The sequence below is a fragment of the Centropristis striata genome, chromosome 20 (genome assembly GCF_030273125.1).
Source record: "Centropristis striata isolate RG_2023a ecotype Rhode Island chromosome 20, C.striata_1.0, whole genome shotgun sequence".
NCBI classification, from domain to species: Eukaryota; Metazoa; Chordata; class Actinopteri; order Perciformes; family Serranidae; genus Centropristis; species Centropristis striata.
The window spans coordinates 14,224,727-14,241,843 of record NC_081536.1 but is presented as its reverse complement, the minus strand read 5'-3'; the positions used below and the strand labels follow the sequence as shown (position 1 = coordinate 14,241,843).

At 37.0% G+C, this 17,117-nt stretch overlaps 1 protein-coding gene across 1 annotated transcript; it reads left to right on the top strand.

Annotated features, from left to right (window-relative positions):
* Nucleotides 1–950: 950 nt before the first annotated feature.
* On the top strand, nucleotides 951–15,105 carry cdhr1a (cadherin-related family member 1a; the record flags this gene model as incomplete). Its single annotated transcript, XM_059359981.1, has 16 exons — nucleotides 951–1,059; nucleotides 2,376–2,521; nucleotides 2,643–2,693; nucleotides 2,833–2,922; nucleotides 3,044–3,130; nucleotides 3,689–3,805; nucleotides 4,715–4,858; nucleotides 6,179–6,257; nucleotides 6,335–6,435; nucleotides 6,527–6,730; nucleotides 7,488–7,640; nucleotides 8,469–8,633; nucleotides 9,772–9,839; nucleotides 12,283–12,511; nucleotides 12,591–12,848; nucleotides 14,460–15,105. Coding segments are annotated over 16 exons (2,577 nt in total), but the record flags the coding sequence as incomplete, so codon positions are not given.
* Between the last annotated feature and the right edge of the window lie 2,012 nt (nucleotides 15,106–17,117).

Below are 17,117 nucleotides of genomic sequence, written 5' to 3'. Positions count from 1 at the left end.
GGATGAAGAATGTAAAGATCCTACATTTATCACTGCTTTTTGTGTTTGTGCATACCTGCTTTGGTAAGTTCCACTTCTTCATTTTCTGCTCAAAGTAGTTGCTGTGATCATGTTTTGAATGTTGAGATATATTTGACAGTCTCTGGGTTGGTAACTGTATTTTTTTTCTCAGTTTATGAATTAATTCTATATTGTTTTCAATTCATTCATACTCTTGTGTAACCTGGTTAATTGCTCTATCAGTATGTATGTTTTTATATGCTGTGTGACTATCAGACTTATAGATTTATTTGATTAATGAATTTGGTTTCAGTATTTAGACAGCTGTGATATTACAAATATAAACAGCATGATTTCTGTCACCAGAGATAACTGTTCTATGTATAGAAGAAGTCTCCTAGGAGGTTGACGTAACTCACTTTTAATCCCACTCTGACTAAGAAAGCAGGGGGGCGAAGCTCAGTAGTCAACATGTTTATGTCACTGTTAACTCGTACAGTAATTTCATTGTCATTAGTGACCATTATTACCACTAGTGACAATGGGAACAAGAACAATATCCAGCTTAAGTTTGCTAACATTAACCAATATGAGCTACTGGTCATACCAGACAAAATAAAACTGCAGCAAACCCTGTATGTGTACTAAACTGATTAAAGGGATAGTTTGGATTTTTCAAAGTGGAGTTGTATGATGTGTTTTTTTTCCATAGTCGGTGTATTACTTATAGTAGGTGGGTTTGGTATGCCTCCAGTTTGGAGAAGCAGGCAAGAGGACCAGCACAGTAGATAAGCAATGTACTGCTGTCTTCCAAACTATCTTTTTAAGGTTGTGTTTTATAATCTGTAAATCAAACTTTGGTATTTTAGGAGGATTGAGTTATTTTTCTTCTCTAGTCTCACTTTAACCCAACTATATTAAACCTTCAGATCTTTTAATGGTGGTTTACTTCACTGTCCTCAGCACAAGCAGACTTTGCCCCATATTTCTACGACAATGGACCCTACAGCTACAATGGGAACCTGGCACTGTTCAGCCTCTCAGAGGACACGCCTGTTGGTGAGATCAACCTCTGACATCCAAGATATTTAGCCTCAACAACAATCAGTCAACAAAACGGCATGTTTTGGTTTTCAGTAGCTGAGAGTCCAGGATGTTAAACAGTCTTTGATAGATGAACAGGTGCTGTGTGACATGTGTGCACTCACACAAACATGCTCATCTGCTGGAGCCACCTGTTGATATGACAGACAGTTTGCTGGCTGTGAATGTGGTGCAGCTGTTCCTCTACACCTTCCACCAGTCAGGGTAGTCATTACGCTGCTGGCTGCTGTGTCTCAGCCTGGTTTGTTCCGTAGTAGTTTAGCTCAAACAATTAATCAATCTTTATTTGAAGAGCACCTTTCACACAGGTCAGTGCAGTTCATGCAGATGACTGACAAGCCAATAATAAGACAGAAAAAGTGTAGACCGTATAAACAAGAGAAAAGACCAAAAAAAGATATAATTACAGACTAACGCACACAAGATGATAAAATTGGATAAAAACATAACAAAAGAGATTTAAAAGAGATAAAGGGAGAATAATAGTAGTGTAACCGTACTTAATGGAAAAAATATGTTTTGGGTTATTTAATCATTTAAGTTATTATTATATATAATAATTATTTCATTATTATTTATGGAACTTTCACTATAATTTATGTATTCATTTTCATGTGTTATATTTAAGTTGATATTACTTGTCCCCTTGCCAAAGTTAATTAGATCCTACCTGCCCTTGTTTTGGAGGACAAATATAGGTGAGGGGTAGTCAATCGGATGTGGTAGTTTCATTCCGTGAAGTGGAATGTTGTTGTCCTGCCAATATTGGTTATTAAAGAAGATAAAGGAATAAGTGTGGAGTTATCTTGTAGCCCGCTCATCACCCATCAGCCCGAGAGACTGGAGAACGCTACCCCGACAAGAAATAAGGGTTACAGTAGTTTAACAGAGTAAAATAAAAACTAAATTTGCAATAAAATTCAATAAAAGGAATAATTAAAAATAAATAAAAGCTAAAATAGATTTTTTTTAAAAAGACAAAACAAAAGACACATAACATCAATAAGAAGGATACCTTTATAACAATAAAATAAAAATAGAGTTATATTTTACAACATAAGTACAATAAAATAATATATATATATATATTATATAATAATAATATATAAAATAAATAAGGCTGGCTAATACATTTGGAAATCCTTGACTTGTCAACTGCTCTTTAATTTTTGAATATAGAATTTGGAGAAGGAATGTGCATACACAACTTTTTCTTCTAAAAAGTCAGCAGTTTGACTAATGTTTGACTAAATGATTATGTCTTCTTTTAGGTACACAGATCTATTGTCTCAATGGCACAGACCCTGAGGGCCATGAGGTGAGCTACGGCCTGTCCTTCGATCCAGGGTCCAAAGAATACTTCAGAGTCAACCCCAAATCTGGAAACATCACCTTGGTGGAACAGCTGGACAGAGAGGTAAACTTAACATAGGCCTCAGAGGACAATAAGAGAACACTTATTTTTTAACCTCAACACAAATCTTTTTTTTTTAAATCATATTTTTCTTCACATTAACTTGTTTTCCATCTCTGGTCAGAAACAAGATTCTATTGACGTTCTTGTCAGCATCACAGATGGGCAAAGCAAGGTACCAACATCTGGTTCAATGTGTGATTATGCAATCTAGTGCCATCCATTATAATGAATCAAACTGAAATAAACATGTTGCATGTGTTTCTTCTTCTTCTTCTTCTTCTTCTTCTTCTTCTTCTTCTTCTTCTTTGTAGGTTGTGGAAAGAGTCACAATATTTGTGATGGATGCAAACGATGAAAAACCTGAATTCCAAAACATGCCAGCAATCATTGATGTACTCGAAGTAAGTTAAGCCAAAAGTGTATGGGTAACATTTTATAATAACCGCCATTAATAAATATTAAACTGATGTTAATTGAACTTTTCATTGAATGTGTGACCTGATTTTTTCCCCTTTGTTTTAGACCACTGTGTCCAGCAGCAGCATCTTTAAAGTGGAGGCAGTGGACAGAGACACAGGGTCAGGGGGCTCGGTCACCTACTACCTCCAGGTATCACTCTGACCATTCACACACACACACACACACACACACACACTACTCTGAGGTTAACATCAGTGTTCATGTGTGCATGTGCCTTAATATGCTGGTGTGGTTATGAGGATGCGGATTAAATCACAATCACATTTGTGTCAGGTATTGGAGGCTTAGAGGGCTGCTTTGGCAGGGGGTGGCAGAGAATGTTAGTTTGCACTTTGGACTATTAGGACCAAAGAACAGCTGGCCTGGAGTGACAGTGACGAGTGTAGCAGCGCACATCTGGACACAACAGCTTTCACCTGCCTGCCCTGTCCTTCAGCATATGGGCTCTTTGCATCCAGATGGATGTAAATGCATAAAGAGATAGGTTTTATATATGATGTGGCCTAATTCAAGAATGTTTTTATGCAGCCATCTGACCATTTTTCATGATATCTCACGTGAGTGGTGGTAAATGGGGTTTATGGGGTTTCAGCCAGTGACAGGCTTTTACTCATGTGGCCTAATATGTGTCTGTGTTTGTGTGTGTGCTTTAAAAAAATCACCCTTTTGTCCTCTTCTCTGTTACAGAATGCTCAGACCACTTTGTTTGCCATTGACAGACACAGTGGTATCCTTCGTGTCAAGGCTGGAGAAATGTTGGACTATGAGAAAACAAAGACACACTTTGTCACTGTCATTGCAAAGGTAATACGTGCAACAAAAGTCATTGAAGGTGCGGCCAGAGATTCTCAACACAACTCGACACAAAAGAAATAAACATTTTCATATCAAGGTAGCAAGGTTATGTCTTCAATGTTATTATGTTCATCAAAGAGGCAGAGTTGCTGAAATAGTGTTTTGTGGCTCACTTATAGCCACTTTGTTTGCTTCTATTCACAGAGCCAGGGCTGTGTATAAACACCAGATTTCCTTCAGCCCACACACAGAACTGACAGCTAGCAGGCAGTGAAAAAATATTTTACAAAAAGGGTATTTGAGTTAGAATCAGTAGTGTTCTTTCATATCATCATCTTCCTAAAATAAAGGTTTAAGGAAGGTGACAGTCAAAGTTTTTTGACAAAAATTATTCTTTTTTTCCTAAATCATCTCCTCATGATGTTGGCCATGTTGCCACAAAAACCTGAAAAATTGACTTGGGCCATTATTTTAATGTGTCGACTTGTGTACTTCAAAGCAACCAGTGGCATTTTTGTCTGCTAGTAACACTACCTGTGCCGTTGTGCCAATACATGGCTAGCAGACATGGTGGATGTAAACAATTAAGATTTAAAAAAATATTGCAACTTTGCAATGCTTTATGAGGATGTTTGTTCCTTTTTTTGGTGTGCAGTCCAGAGATTACCATTCAAACTGGCGGTGTATTGTGTTGATAAGGTATCTCAAACTCTTACTGTAATTTTCCCAAATCAATCAAACTGGTGCTGGTTTATTCATCGTGAAAATGGCTTTTAACTCTTATGATTGTATCCAACGCACTCAATAATGATGATGATAAACATTTAAAGACAGAGAAAACTGTCTGCGGAATACTCCTGACTGGATATTGTGTCTTTCTTAAAATAAAATAAAAACTGCATGTTTCTTCTGTTCCAGGATGGAGGTGGTAATTTTAATGGCAAGGAGCAGTTTATGTCGTCCTCTTCTACCCTGACGATCAATGTGATCGATGCACAGGACACGCCACCGTCTTTTATTGGGACACCATATTTTGGCTATGTTTATGAAATCTCAGTGCCAGTGAGTATGCAAAACCAACCTTCAGTGAAATTCTGCTTTGAATCTTTTACTAAAAACTTTTGAGTTTGAATAACAGCACAATGAATAGCACAAGTTTTAAGGAAGTTCTTATGACATTTGCAGCATGTTTCTTTTGTAAATTTACACCGTCATCTTAAACGAACATCACGATGAATTATCACTGCAAAGCAAGACTTCGTTACCATGGTAACATAGTGATGCAATAAAGTTTATCCACAGAATAAATAAGAAACAACGAAAGAGTCACACCACAAGACACCAGATAACACAGATTTAATTACTGACATTTTACACTAATGCCCATGCTGACTTCTTCACAGCTTTTCTCACAGCAGGTGAAAGCCACATTATCTCCTTCACCACAAAATGTCACTGCAGTCATAGCAGAGAGATTACACATTCTGACTTTCATCCAAAGGGAATAATTAGGATTGTGACATTTTAATGTGAAGATCAGGTATGATGTGTTTTGAATAACTGTGCACCAAACACCAGCCACATGGTCACTCAATCGAATGGAGAATCTCAACCTGTATCATCAGTTTTTTGACCATGTGATGACCAGTGGTGGAAGAAGTATTCAGATCTCTTTCACTGTACAAGTACTCCACTACAAGTAAAAGTTCCGCATTCAGAACTTACTTCAGTAAAAGTACAAAAGTATCAGCATCAAAATGTACTTAAAGTATCCGAAGTAAACATACTCGTTTTGCAGAATATCCCCATTCAGATTGATATATTTGGAATACAATATGGACACAATAATATTGTCGTATTATTATTTTATATGCATGTATGTTAGCAGTATTTTACTGTTGTCCAGATATAGCTAACTTTAACTACTTAATATAATTTTATGTGGTTTAATTTTAAAATATGTGTAATTTTTTCGTAATTTTTTTCTTTTTTTTATGTGTCATATTTTTTATGTTAAATCTTGACCTAAAAAATAACTACTAACTATAGCTGGCAGCTAAATGTAGTGGAGTAAAAAGTGCAATATTTGCCCTTAAAGTAGTGAACTGTAGTGCAGCAGAAGTAAGGTAATATATGTGGAAATACTCAACTGACACATTAGGGTTATACTGACTTGTATGTAAAATTTGTGACTAGAAATGTCTGAAAGGAGACTTTCACTGTCGGTATCAGTTATTGGATACATTGGGATAATAGTATGTTAACATAAAGCAGCTTTATTGCAGGTTATTCATCCTGTCGATTCAAACTTTTACCACGAATCATCAATCTTTTTTCCATATTGATTTAAAAACACAACTTCTCTGATGATCTTTTCTCCAGGGATCTGAAATATTTACTGTTCTAGCCAAAGATGGCGATGTGGGAAGCCCAAATCCAGTCCGTTATTCCTTTGATGATGGTAAGCATCTCACTCAAAGATTTGAAATGAAGAAAAAGTGCTCATAATGTAGATCTGTGTGTTGTCTGTCTCTCCAGGTGACGATGGTGTTTTTAGCATCAATAGAACAAGCGGCTGTATCAGACTGCTGACTCACCCCATGTATCTGAAGAGAGAAATCTTTAACATTAAAGTCAGGGTAAGTTGTAAGTTTAACTAAATATCCCACAAATATCACAAATATCCCACTTAGTGATACATGTGAGCTGACCTGCATAATCTTCACCCAGGCATCAGAAGTGAGTCCTGAAGGCCGACTCATGGACTATGGGACAACCACGGTGGTGATCCGTGTGTTGGACCTGAACAATAACCCACCTACTTTCTATGGCGAGAACGGCCCACAGAACATGTTTGAGCTGACCATGAATGAGCATCCACCGGAGGGAGAGATACTCCGGGGGCTGAAGATCACAGTCAACGACTCCGATCAGGTGGGGAGACCATCATTGTATTCCATACTTTCAGATAAGTATGCAAATAACTTTAAAAAATCCACATAATTGCTCTTTTTATTGATGTTTTTAGTGAGTCTTTATTGCCTCTGAAAGCTGCCTCAGTTAACCAGGAGAGAGAAACAGTGATTATGTTACAGTTATTATGTAATAACACTCATTCCCCCACCAAATTACATTGTTATCTAATAAGAAACTGATTAAATCAACATTCATTGTACCACAGCTTTGTGTCCAGGCTTGCGTCTGCCTTTCCTTTCTTTCTCTGAAATTACTTTAAGCCTGCCATTATCACAGACAATCCTTTTAAAAATTGCACAAATTTGAAAATAAGCCAGCACAAATTAAAGGTGCTCACTAGCTGTGCCATTTGTCAGCTTATGCAAGTCTCTCTGTGCTTCCAGCTCCTTGTATGAGCCTCGTCCAAATGGCCGATGTTCCACCAACTGATAATACTGTTACAACATCAGGGCAAGCTCTTTTTGTCCAGCGATATTACGTTTCGCCAAGAATATTACTGCTGCTATTGATATCCTATTGATTTGTCATACATTACTGTAATACAGAGCTTTTACATTGATTGAATGGACTATATACTACATGGATTATGTAAACTGTGATAGCTTTTTAACAAATGCAGATTACTATCAATAGGTTCCTGCATGTATAACATGACTGCCATTTTCCCTAATGAGACATTCAGACTAATGTGATGATGTTTGTTGAACTCTTGCAGGGTGCGAATGCTAAATTCAATCTGAAACTGATCGGACCAGGACGGATGCTGCGAGTCGTCCCTCAGACTGTACTCAACGAGGCTCAGGTCACGATCTTAGTGGAGGACTCGGCCGCCATGGACTACGAGAAACACCACTTTCTCACATACAAGGTTAACCCAGTACACCATAGTAGAAAAAGTCGCTTTGGTATAGTTCTTGAAACATCCTTAACTTTTGTAAAACGGAAAGTGCATTTATCGAAACAATTGATACAAACGGATAACCTGCACAAGCCCATAATTTCCTCAAAATCCATAGTTTATGAAAATAAAAAAAATAAAAAATCTAAATTTCTTTATTTATCCCAGAGGGGGAATTCAGTCTGTTAGCTCTTCTGTAAATTATTGAAGAATTAGACAGCTGATGGCTGTAGCAAAGGATCTTTTGAATCTCTCCGTCCTGCAACGGAGAGAGAGGAGCCGTCCACTGCTGTTTTTTTGGTCCATAAAGGTTTTGTGTAGCGGATGATCCAGGTATTTCAAGATGGACTCGAACATCTTGACAGTGCATCTCTCCACCTCCTCCATTTATCTCTCAAAAGTAATTATTTATGTCAATGAACATGTCGGCATCGTCAGAGTGACAAGTCCTTGTGTCATTTTTTTTTGCAACAAGGGTGCTGACTTCAATTGCCATGCAACTATTAATGTTCCACAAGTAGGAATTTCTAACTTGACAGACACTTGTTAGAGGGGCACAATTTGAGGTAGTAGCTAATAAGTGTATAAGCTATTGAGGGTGAGATCACCAAGGTGAACAGTGGAAGAAGATTATAGAAATAAATTTGAATAAAAAAGATCTAAAAAAATGTACCAGATTGTAAATACTGTAAAAATGTGATCATGCATGCTCACATTTCATAGCTAACATCAGTGTTATACCACCTGCAATTGTTGCCCTTCCTTTGCTGATTTATTTCTCATCTTTCTGCTCTTTAGCTACTTGCAGTTGAGATTGACACACCTGAGAGATTCAGTGCCACAGCGGACATTGTCATTCACCTCCTGGACACAAACGACAACGCTCCCAAATTCTCCTCAGATTACTACATTGCCAGAATCCCAGAAAACTCGCCTGGTGGCTCCAATGTGGTGTCAGTCACGGTGAGAGAGAGTCTTCACCCTGTCTAAAAATACATGCCAACACCAATGTACGTCACTCTGAGCTAAAGAGGAATGCTGATTTTAACAAAATGCCAGAGAGGGCCATTAATTCTCTAAATGTAGACTTTCTGAGCAGTGGGGGTTGGGATAATATGTGAAAACATGTAGATAAAAGCTAGGCGAGGTAAGCTGCCAGATGGCTATCACTTTCATTTTGTTGTATAACACCAAATTCCCAGATTTTTTCCCCCTAATGCTCAGTAGCACATGCAGCTGCAGCACCAAATATGTGCAGAAATAACATGAACACTTTTAGCAACATGTTACATAGATAGATAGATAGATAGATAGATAGATAGATAGATAGATAGATAGATAGATAGATAGATAGATAGATAGACAGATAGACAGATAGATAGACAGATAGATAGATAGACAGACAGACAGACATTTTTAGTACCTCATCCTTCGCCCTTGTCAGTTCACATCAGCCCTGCAGAGGCTCAAAGCAACAGGGGTGCTCGCTGATAAATCCTGCCCTTGCGTGAACACCACAAAGGCTCATTTCCTTGATCCCAGGCAATTTCAATCAGATAAAAGAACAGCCAACAAGTGACCTTGGACACACAGAGACAGCGAACAGGCATCCCTGCAGCGACAGACAGACAGATTAGCCGATGCCCATGGTAATGTTCCTATGACATCAAAAACCAGGGTTTTTTTTATAGCTGACCTCTGCAACATCATCTTCCAATCCAGCACAGATTCATTCAGTTTACTGAGATCATGGCAGCAGATTCTTCTCTTTGCTGTTACAGATGCACACACAGATCTAATGTCAATATTTAGACATGCCTTTGCTCACTGGGCCACATATTGCACTGAAACTCCTAAAAAAGATTGCTGTGAAAATGATGTTACCTTTTCAATAGAGCAACCAAACATTTTTTCAGTTGTTTTTTTTTGTTCTGGCAACTAGCTGTATGTTAGTTATCTGTTAACGACAAAATCCTCTCTAAATTTCCTCAAATATACTCCTGCAATAGTTGCATCTAAAAGTATCAGTATTATTAATAGTATAACTAATCAAATAAAGTTTTTTTTTCTCCTTTAATTTGTTTTTTGTGTTGATCCACAGGCATCAGACCCAGACTCAGGACCTTGGGGTGAAGTGAAGTATTCCATCTACGGATCAGGGGCTGACTTGTGAGTAAGAAAATGTAACTTAAACAAAAAAATATATATAATTTAAATTCTTCTTATCCACATAACACTATGATTCACAATTATATCTAGATACCTATCTCTAATATTGCAACCAAAATTCATTGAATTTTATATTGAAACCTATTAAAACCATTTTTTAAAAGTGCAATACTTTTTGGTTGCATCTCCTTGTCTATTAAATGGTCTCTGTGTAGTCGTTATGTCAGTGTTTTGGAGGAATATCTGATGGGGACCTTTCTGCAAATTAACTAAAAATACAACAACCAACAGACCACACTGTTCATAAGAAGATGTGGCATTTAGATGTAGAGCATTGTATTACAGGATATGAAGAGCACTTACAGCAGAAGCACAACTGCCTGAAAGCTGCACAGAAACACTCAGCAGTCCTGTTTTTCATATTAGAACGTGGTTCTGTTTATAGCACCTAAGCGCTGTAGTCCCTCAGAGGATTTCCTGGTATTTTCTCCCAACTCGATTTTTATTAGATTTCTAGTTAGAAGTCTAACCTCTGAGGCAAGGGCTCAGTGGTCACTGTTCTCTCTTAATAACACAGTAAACCCATGGCCTGCCTTTCCTTTTACATCGCTACTGAAAACGTCCTAAAGATCACCTGCATTCTGTATAAAGTTAGGGCCTAAAACACACAACAACGTTAGCTTTTTTAATCATATTTCTATTTTCATCATCATCATATCTTACAGGGCCAAAAGACCAGGATTTAGAATCAGTAAAGCACAAAAAAAAAATGAATCTGTAACATGCAGCCCGAACATAAACAGACAGGTGTATGTTAGTAGGACTAGGGTTAATCTGTCAGGGCTGTTCTTAGTAAACAGCCTGCTGTGTAGGATGAAATGTAGGTAGAAGTAGAGTATTAGGGACCTCTCAGTACAGATTTTGAGTGCTGAATTAGAGGAGATATGTGATGTCACATGGCAACCAGGAAAAAAAAGAAGCAGAGGAAAGAGATTTGGAACACTTTGATCTTAGCGCATGTTTGTTTGGTTAAAAAAAAAAAAACATTTTGAAAGTGTGTTACTTCAGATTAGTCCAAAATGCCTCTTTGAATATGGAATTTGTTGCAAAGCAATAAATAGCTAAATTTCTTGGCACACTGTCACTGCGAAATGATGCATGTATATATTTAAGAATTGACATGTTACAATATCTTGTAGAATACTTCAGTATACAAAGGACCATGCAGTGATCTTTGCCTGCTTGCCCTCTGTCTGTTAATCCTGTAATGGGATTGGAGGAGAAAATAGACTGTTCTTTGCTTCTGACTACCTGGTACTCTGACAAAGTCACTCTAGGGTTACTAATCAAGTCAGGGAAACAATGTCATTCCACTGAGAAGACAGAAAGACAATCCAGTCATATAAGAACAGATAACAATGGTGAAGGAAATATTAATAAGCCTTCAGTGTAGTGTCTAATTTATTTAAAAGAGAGAAAAAAGAACACATTTCAACCACTGTAGGTATTTGTCATGGCTTTAAACAAACAAAAGTAGCAAAAGTCAATGGGAGGCAATCACATGACCTAGGCAATATCGTGACAAGTGAAACTCACTGAAAATAATGACATGAGATGAGATGATACAGGGAAAATCATACATCATAAATGAAAAATAGGTAACTATATATATGTATATATATATATATATATATATATATATATATATATATATATATATATATATGTTTTAACAGAGCATGTGAGAAATCAGACTGTCTAAACCGGTATATCAATAAATCCTAAACGGATTCCTTTGTTCAATTTATGATGTAGAATTTGTTATTTTGTGTTTTCACACCTGTGTTGTAAGTTTCCTTACAAAGGCAGTAGTTACAACATGTCAGGGTTTCTCAAATGATTTATCTGCTACAATAAATTTCCTTTGTCATCCTGTTATTTTTTGTCTTCACTCTACTCTTGCTCTGTATGTTAAAGTTAATTGGAGGTGCTATCATCTTGAATTATTGCTTCAATGTTTCAAGTGCAGCATACTGTATAGTATATCTGGTTTGAAAAGACCTGCTCATGAACTTTTAAAAAAAGTCATGCCTTCATGGAGTAATAAAATATTCCTATTTCCCATTTGCTCTACTAGAAAAAGATAACTTTGAACACCCTTAATTGTCCCTTTTAAACTTTTGACCCTTCATTTTTCATTCAGTAGCCCAAATAATAATACATCTTAAGCACCAAACCCTTGTAGTGAACTGCATAGTAGATAAAGATCAATCCATCCTTTCACAAAGGTAGTCTTGAGCAAAATCAGAAAATAAAGTTTATAAACTTGCAGTGAGAATAAAATAAAGTTTTACACACAAAGGTTCAAGGCTGTGTTGGAAAACGTGGCTCTAAATGGGATGCATGTCTGAATTCAATGTAAAAATCCTGTCACATTTTGCAGGTTCCTGATCCAGGCTGTATCTGGGATCATCTACACCCAGCCGTGGGCGAGCCTGGATGCGGAGGTGAGGTCCAAGTATAACTTCTATGTGAAGGCGGAGGATGCAGAGGGGAAGTACAGCCTGGCTGAGGTCTTTGTCACCGTGCTGGACCTGAACGACCATCCACCTGCATTCAATGACAACTTCCTCGAGACGACTATGGTGATTGGAGCACCAGTGAAAATAGAGGTATTTCCTCTGTCCTTAATTTCTCTATCAAATAAAGTGAAACTAAAGTTCATATCATTAATGAAATGCATCCACACAGGCTGTAGACGATGATGCAGAAGTACCCAACAATGTCATCGAGTACGCCATCATGAAAGCCGAGCCAGACAACAACATCTTTGACATCAACGCTGACACGGGGGAGATCATGTTAAAGTCCTACATCAAGTCCATGGCCATCATTCAGAACATCACCAAGCAGAGAGACTGCACCTGGTCGCTGGTGGTGCAGGCCCGGGACCGAGGCCAGCCGTCCTTCAGCACCACCGCCGTCATCAAGATCGACATCACTGAAGCTGTAAGTCACAAATCAGGAGATGAAACGCAATAGGAAGGGTCATATCTATCTATGATGCATTATAATGAATTAACTGACAAAGATTTTCCTTACATTTGAGACAGAAATTCATGGAATAAAGAATCAAATGGGTTTTTTGTATTTTATTTAATTTTCCCTTTTCCCAACATCAAAAACAAACATACAAACATGATTACAATAAAGAAAAAAAACACCTGATAGTTAATCAAGAATCATATTTAACATAAATATAGAGTTACCATTAGGATTTAGATTTAATTTGATTATTAGATTTAGCATTAGGATTTAAATTCTGTGTTTATATTTAACATTAAACAATTCGATTTTTTTATATTTTTATTTTATATTTTTATGATTTAATATTAAGGTTTAACATTTAACTTATAGATTTAATATTTAGATTTGATGTTTAAGTTTAACATTTAATATTATTTTGATTATAAACATATAACAATATTGACAAATACATGTAACATGTTGTTTTACTTTGAAATGTAGCATTTTTTCCTCTGTTTTTTTAATAGAAAATTTTAATAATATTAACATTAAATATAACATGTTTTATATCGATTTCTGTCTTAAATGTCAGGAAACTGATTTAAATATTTTAAATATATCAGCAAGAAAATGTAACTGTGCCCAGATTTTTACATTCCATAAAGAATAACCCATTTCATCACACCCCAGTGCATTAGGTTTACCAGCTTAGTAGCAATTAAGAGTCTATGTCAAACAAACTCTAAATCTCACACAAATGCAATTGTCATGTTTTCAGGTCAAATCCAGATTTGTGTCATACTTCCTGGGCCTCAGGAAACGTCCGGGGGCTGTGTTTGGGATTTGTTTGACCGTTGTCACCTTCGCCATTTCCCTGACAATCTTCATTTCGACTCTTATTTACTGGAGCTCTGTGAAAAAGTCCCGTATTCAAGCTCAGGGCAAGATCAGAAAGATTATAAGGAGGCCTGTGCCATAAGAGAAGCTTGCCTTGAGATCATCAGCACAGCAGTACTGTTGTTTGTTACTCCGTGGTAACCAACAATTTGTAGCAATTCATTTTCACAGGATTTATAGAACAAAGCTGTGTCTGTAAAAGAGTACAGGAGCACAATATAAACCATCCTCTCAACATTTTCCCATGACTTTTTAAATTTATTTTTCAGTACTATAATAATATAACACCACACCTACAATCAAAAAAATAAAAAAAAAGTAGTTCTGTTCACATAAACTCATATATTCATGCTCAGATACTGGATGGTCTCAGCAATGGGTTTTCCAGTCAACCTCTCTGATCTTGTCTTGGCAAAATATAAACCGTAGACAATAAATTGAAGTACTTATAAACTTTAGTGTGTTTAAATTGCAAGATATAAAATATATATGTTTTGTATTCATACAAACAGTATTATGGCAGTACATTTGCAGTAATTATAGCTGGATTTTATTTTTATTATAATATTTTTGGCCAAACGATGAATACATGCAGTACTACAGAACATAAACGGGACAATATTTCAAAGTTAATCTTTTGTGTGACAGTCTATGACTTCAGTCCCATGGATGAATTCTCCCTGTGCTCTTTTACAGACCCAACTCAGTGGGGGGCCTTTGGGATCATTTTTGATGCACAATAGAAACAACCCTTTGCAAATCGTAGGCATGCTCGCTGGTGGCATTAGTCTCATGGTGGTAGTCACGGTCATCATCTCCACTGCAACATTCTTGCGCAACAAAAAATCCAACCGGATCCTGCCCAACCGCCGCGTAAGGAGGAGGCAGCCGAAACAGAACCCATGGAACTTTAAAAACCCTTTCAAGAAACCAGAAAATCCAGGAGAGAGGTTTAGAGTACAAGAGGAAGAACCGGAGCCGGAGTTGGAGCCGGAGCCGGAGCCAGTGGTCATTGTGGAGAATGTCAACTACAACAACAATGTGACCAATGGTGTGAGACAATGGCCTCCGCCGCCTAGTGCCCCATCCCTTCCCCCTCCACCACCATGTTACAAACCAGGGGAGAGGCATTGGACGGTACCCACCGTCTCGGCAACAGTGGCGGCCAAACCGAGAAAAAAGCCAACGATGAACAGACGGGACACTAAGGACTTAGCGCTGGTTTCAGAGCTCAAGATGAGACTGGAGCAGAAGAAGCTGCTGAAACACTAACCGTGCTCGACAAAACAGTCACACTTCAAGGTTCATTCAGTAACTGACCTGGAGCTTTCCGGATCTTCAATGATTCTGCCCAGTTATCATGTAAATGTTAATGTTTAAATTTCTATTTTTTTCCATCCCTTTTGCCATACAGTCAAATAGAACCATTAAAATTTAATTTACGGGGAGACACTACAGGAGATAAGGGTAAAAACTAATAGATATTCATCTATATATCTAATGAAGATTTTGTATTACAAGTTTTGTGAAAAATTCTTCACAAACATGCAAATGAGGCATTATCTCATCTTAACATTTGGGGAATTTAGGATGAATCTACTGGTACAAATACACAATAAAGTAAGATAAACACCTAATTTTATATTTTTGGATGTTCTTTTCCACTAGGCTGAAACAAGAAAAAAGCATGTCTGTAGTGTTTCACCATAAAAATCCAGACTTCATCTGAAGATGAAGAAGATCATGTGATCTGATTAAAAGCTCCAGAATAGCCACTAAATGATGAATGTCCTTGAGGGGAGACTGTTTTGTCATTTTTTCCATGGTCAAGAATGAACTTTGAAACTCAATTATTACTTCAATAATTGTGTGTGTGTGTGTGTGTGTGTGTGTGTGTGTGTGTGTGTGTGTGTGTGTGTTTTCAGATTATATCCACTGAACAGCTTCATTCGTATCAATGATAATGTTGTTTTCATGTGATGGAATATAAAAACATCCCTTCATGTGTTTCATGTTTTAAATTCAAGACCTTTCCTTGTTTGTTTCAAGTTTCTGAGTCATTCAGTGACAGATAAATTCCACCTTTTGAACCATTTGTTGACACACTAGTGGCTTAAAGATCCTCACCCCAGATCCCTTGTCGGGAATGAAGTCATTCAGATTTTAACAAGCGAAACTGTTTATTTGGGATCCGACCAAGCTCCTTACAAGAGATTTCATGACACTTGAACTGACTAAAGAGATCAGCCTGAGGGAAGGGAACCAAAGTGATCACGTTAGGAGGACCTTTAATCCGTCTGCGCAGGTGTAAAGCGTTGTTTAAACCCTTGTTGTGCAACAGTCACATTATGCTTATTTTCTGATTTAAAGGACTGAGTCTCACTTGTTTACTGCTGTGTATGTGGAGATTTATCTGTTTCAATTTATTTTTTGTCATAAAATGTTGCTGTAAAACACCTCTCAGGATTTTACTACCAATAAAAGAACGTCATTTTTAATTTCAACAGTGGTGAAAGAAGTATTAAGTAGTGGTAGTAGTAGTTGTAGTCAAGAAAAAGTGGAGCTACATGATGAAAATACTCAATTACAAGCACTTTTACTTTGGTAAATGCACTGAAGTTTTAGCGACAGGTATCAAAAGTAAAAGTAATGCATAGAGTGTTACTTCATTATGTTGTAATTCAAAGTACTGAAGCAGTGCTTTAATGTTGATGTTAGAGTTCAAGCTCATATACCTGCTTTATATGATTTTACTTTATTCTATAAAAGATATTTCTTTAAATCATTTAATTCATCATCTTTTGTAAAATTATCACGTTTTGTGCATAAAATATAATTTTGAGAAGTTATAAGTAGCTAGAGCTGTTAAAGCAATGTATTGCAGTAAAAAGTAGCACAGAAAATAAAACAACATTGTATTTTTATATATTATTTGACTCATATACTAAATTACTTTCCACATCTGAATTTCAATTTTAGATGAATATGCATTTGTTTTATTGACAGAAGATACATTATGACTTTGAAACCTATTTAAGGGTTTGACTCCACAGATATTCGTGCTGCCAGTGGGATCATGTGGCCTATCCGCCCACAACCAACTACAAGGTTCCAGGTTTACACCACACAGAGTCCAGGATGTTTAGATAATTAGACTGTAGGCTTTGTTGCCATTGGCTTAAGACCAACACCTCCTTAATGAGCCTGCAAATATACTCTACTGCCCCCTTCTGGAGACAGAGTAGAAGCTGTTTAACACAGCCCTCATGTATGACTAAAACTGAAGCTTTTATGGCCTTAAGGGAGGTTTTGCTAAAGCATATTGTTGCGTCATACTTATTGGTGCAGCTTGTG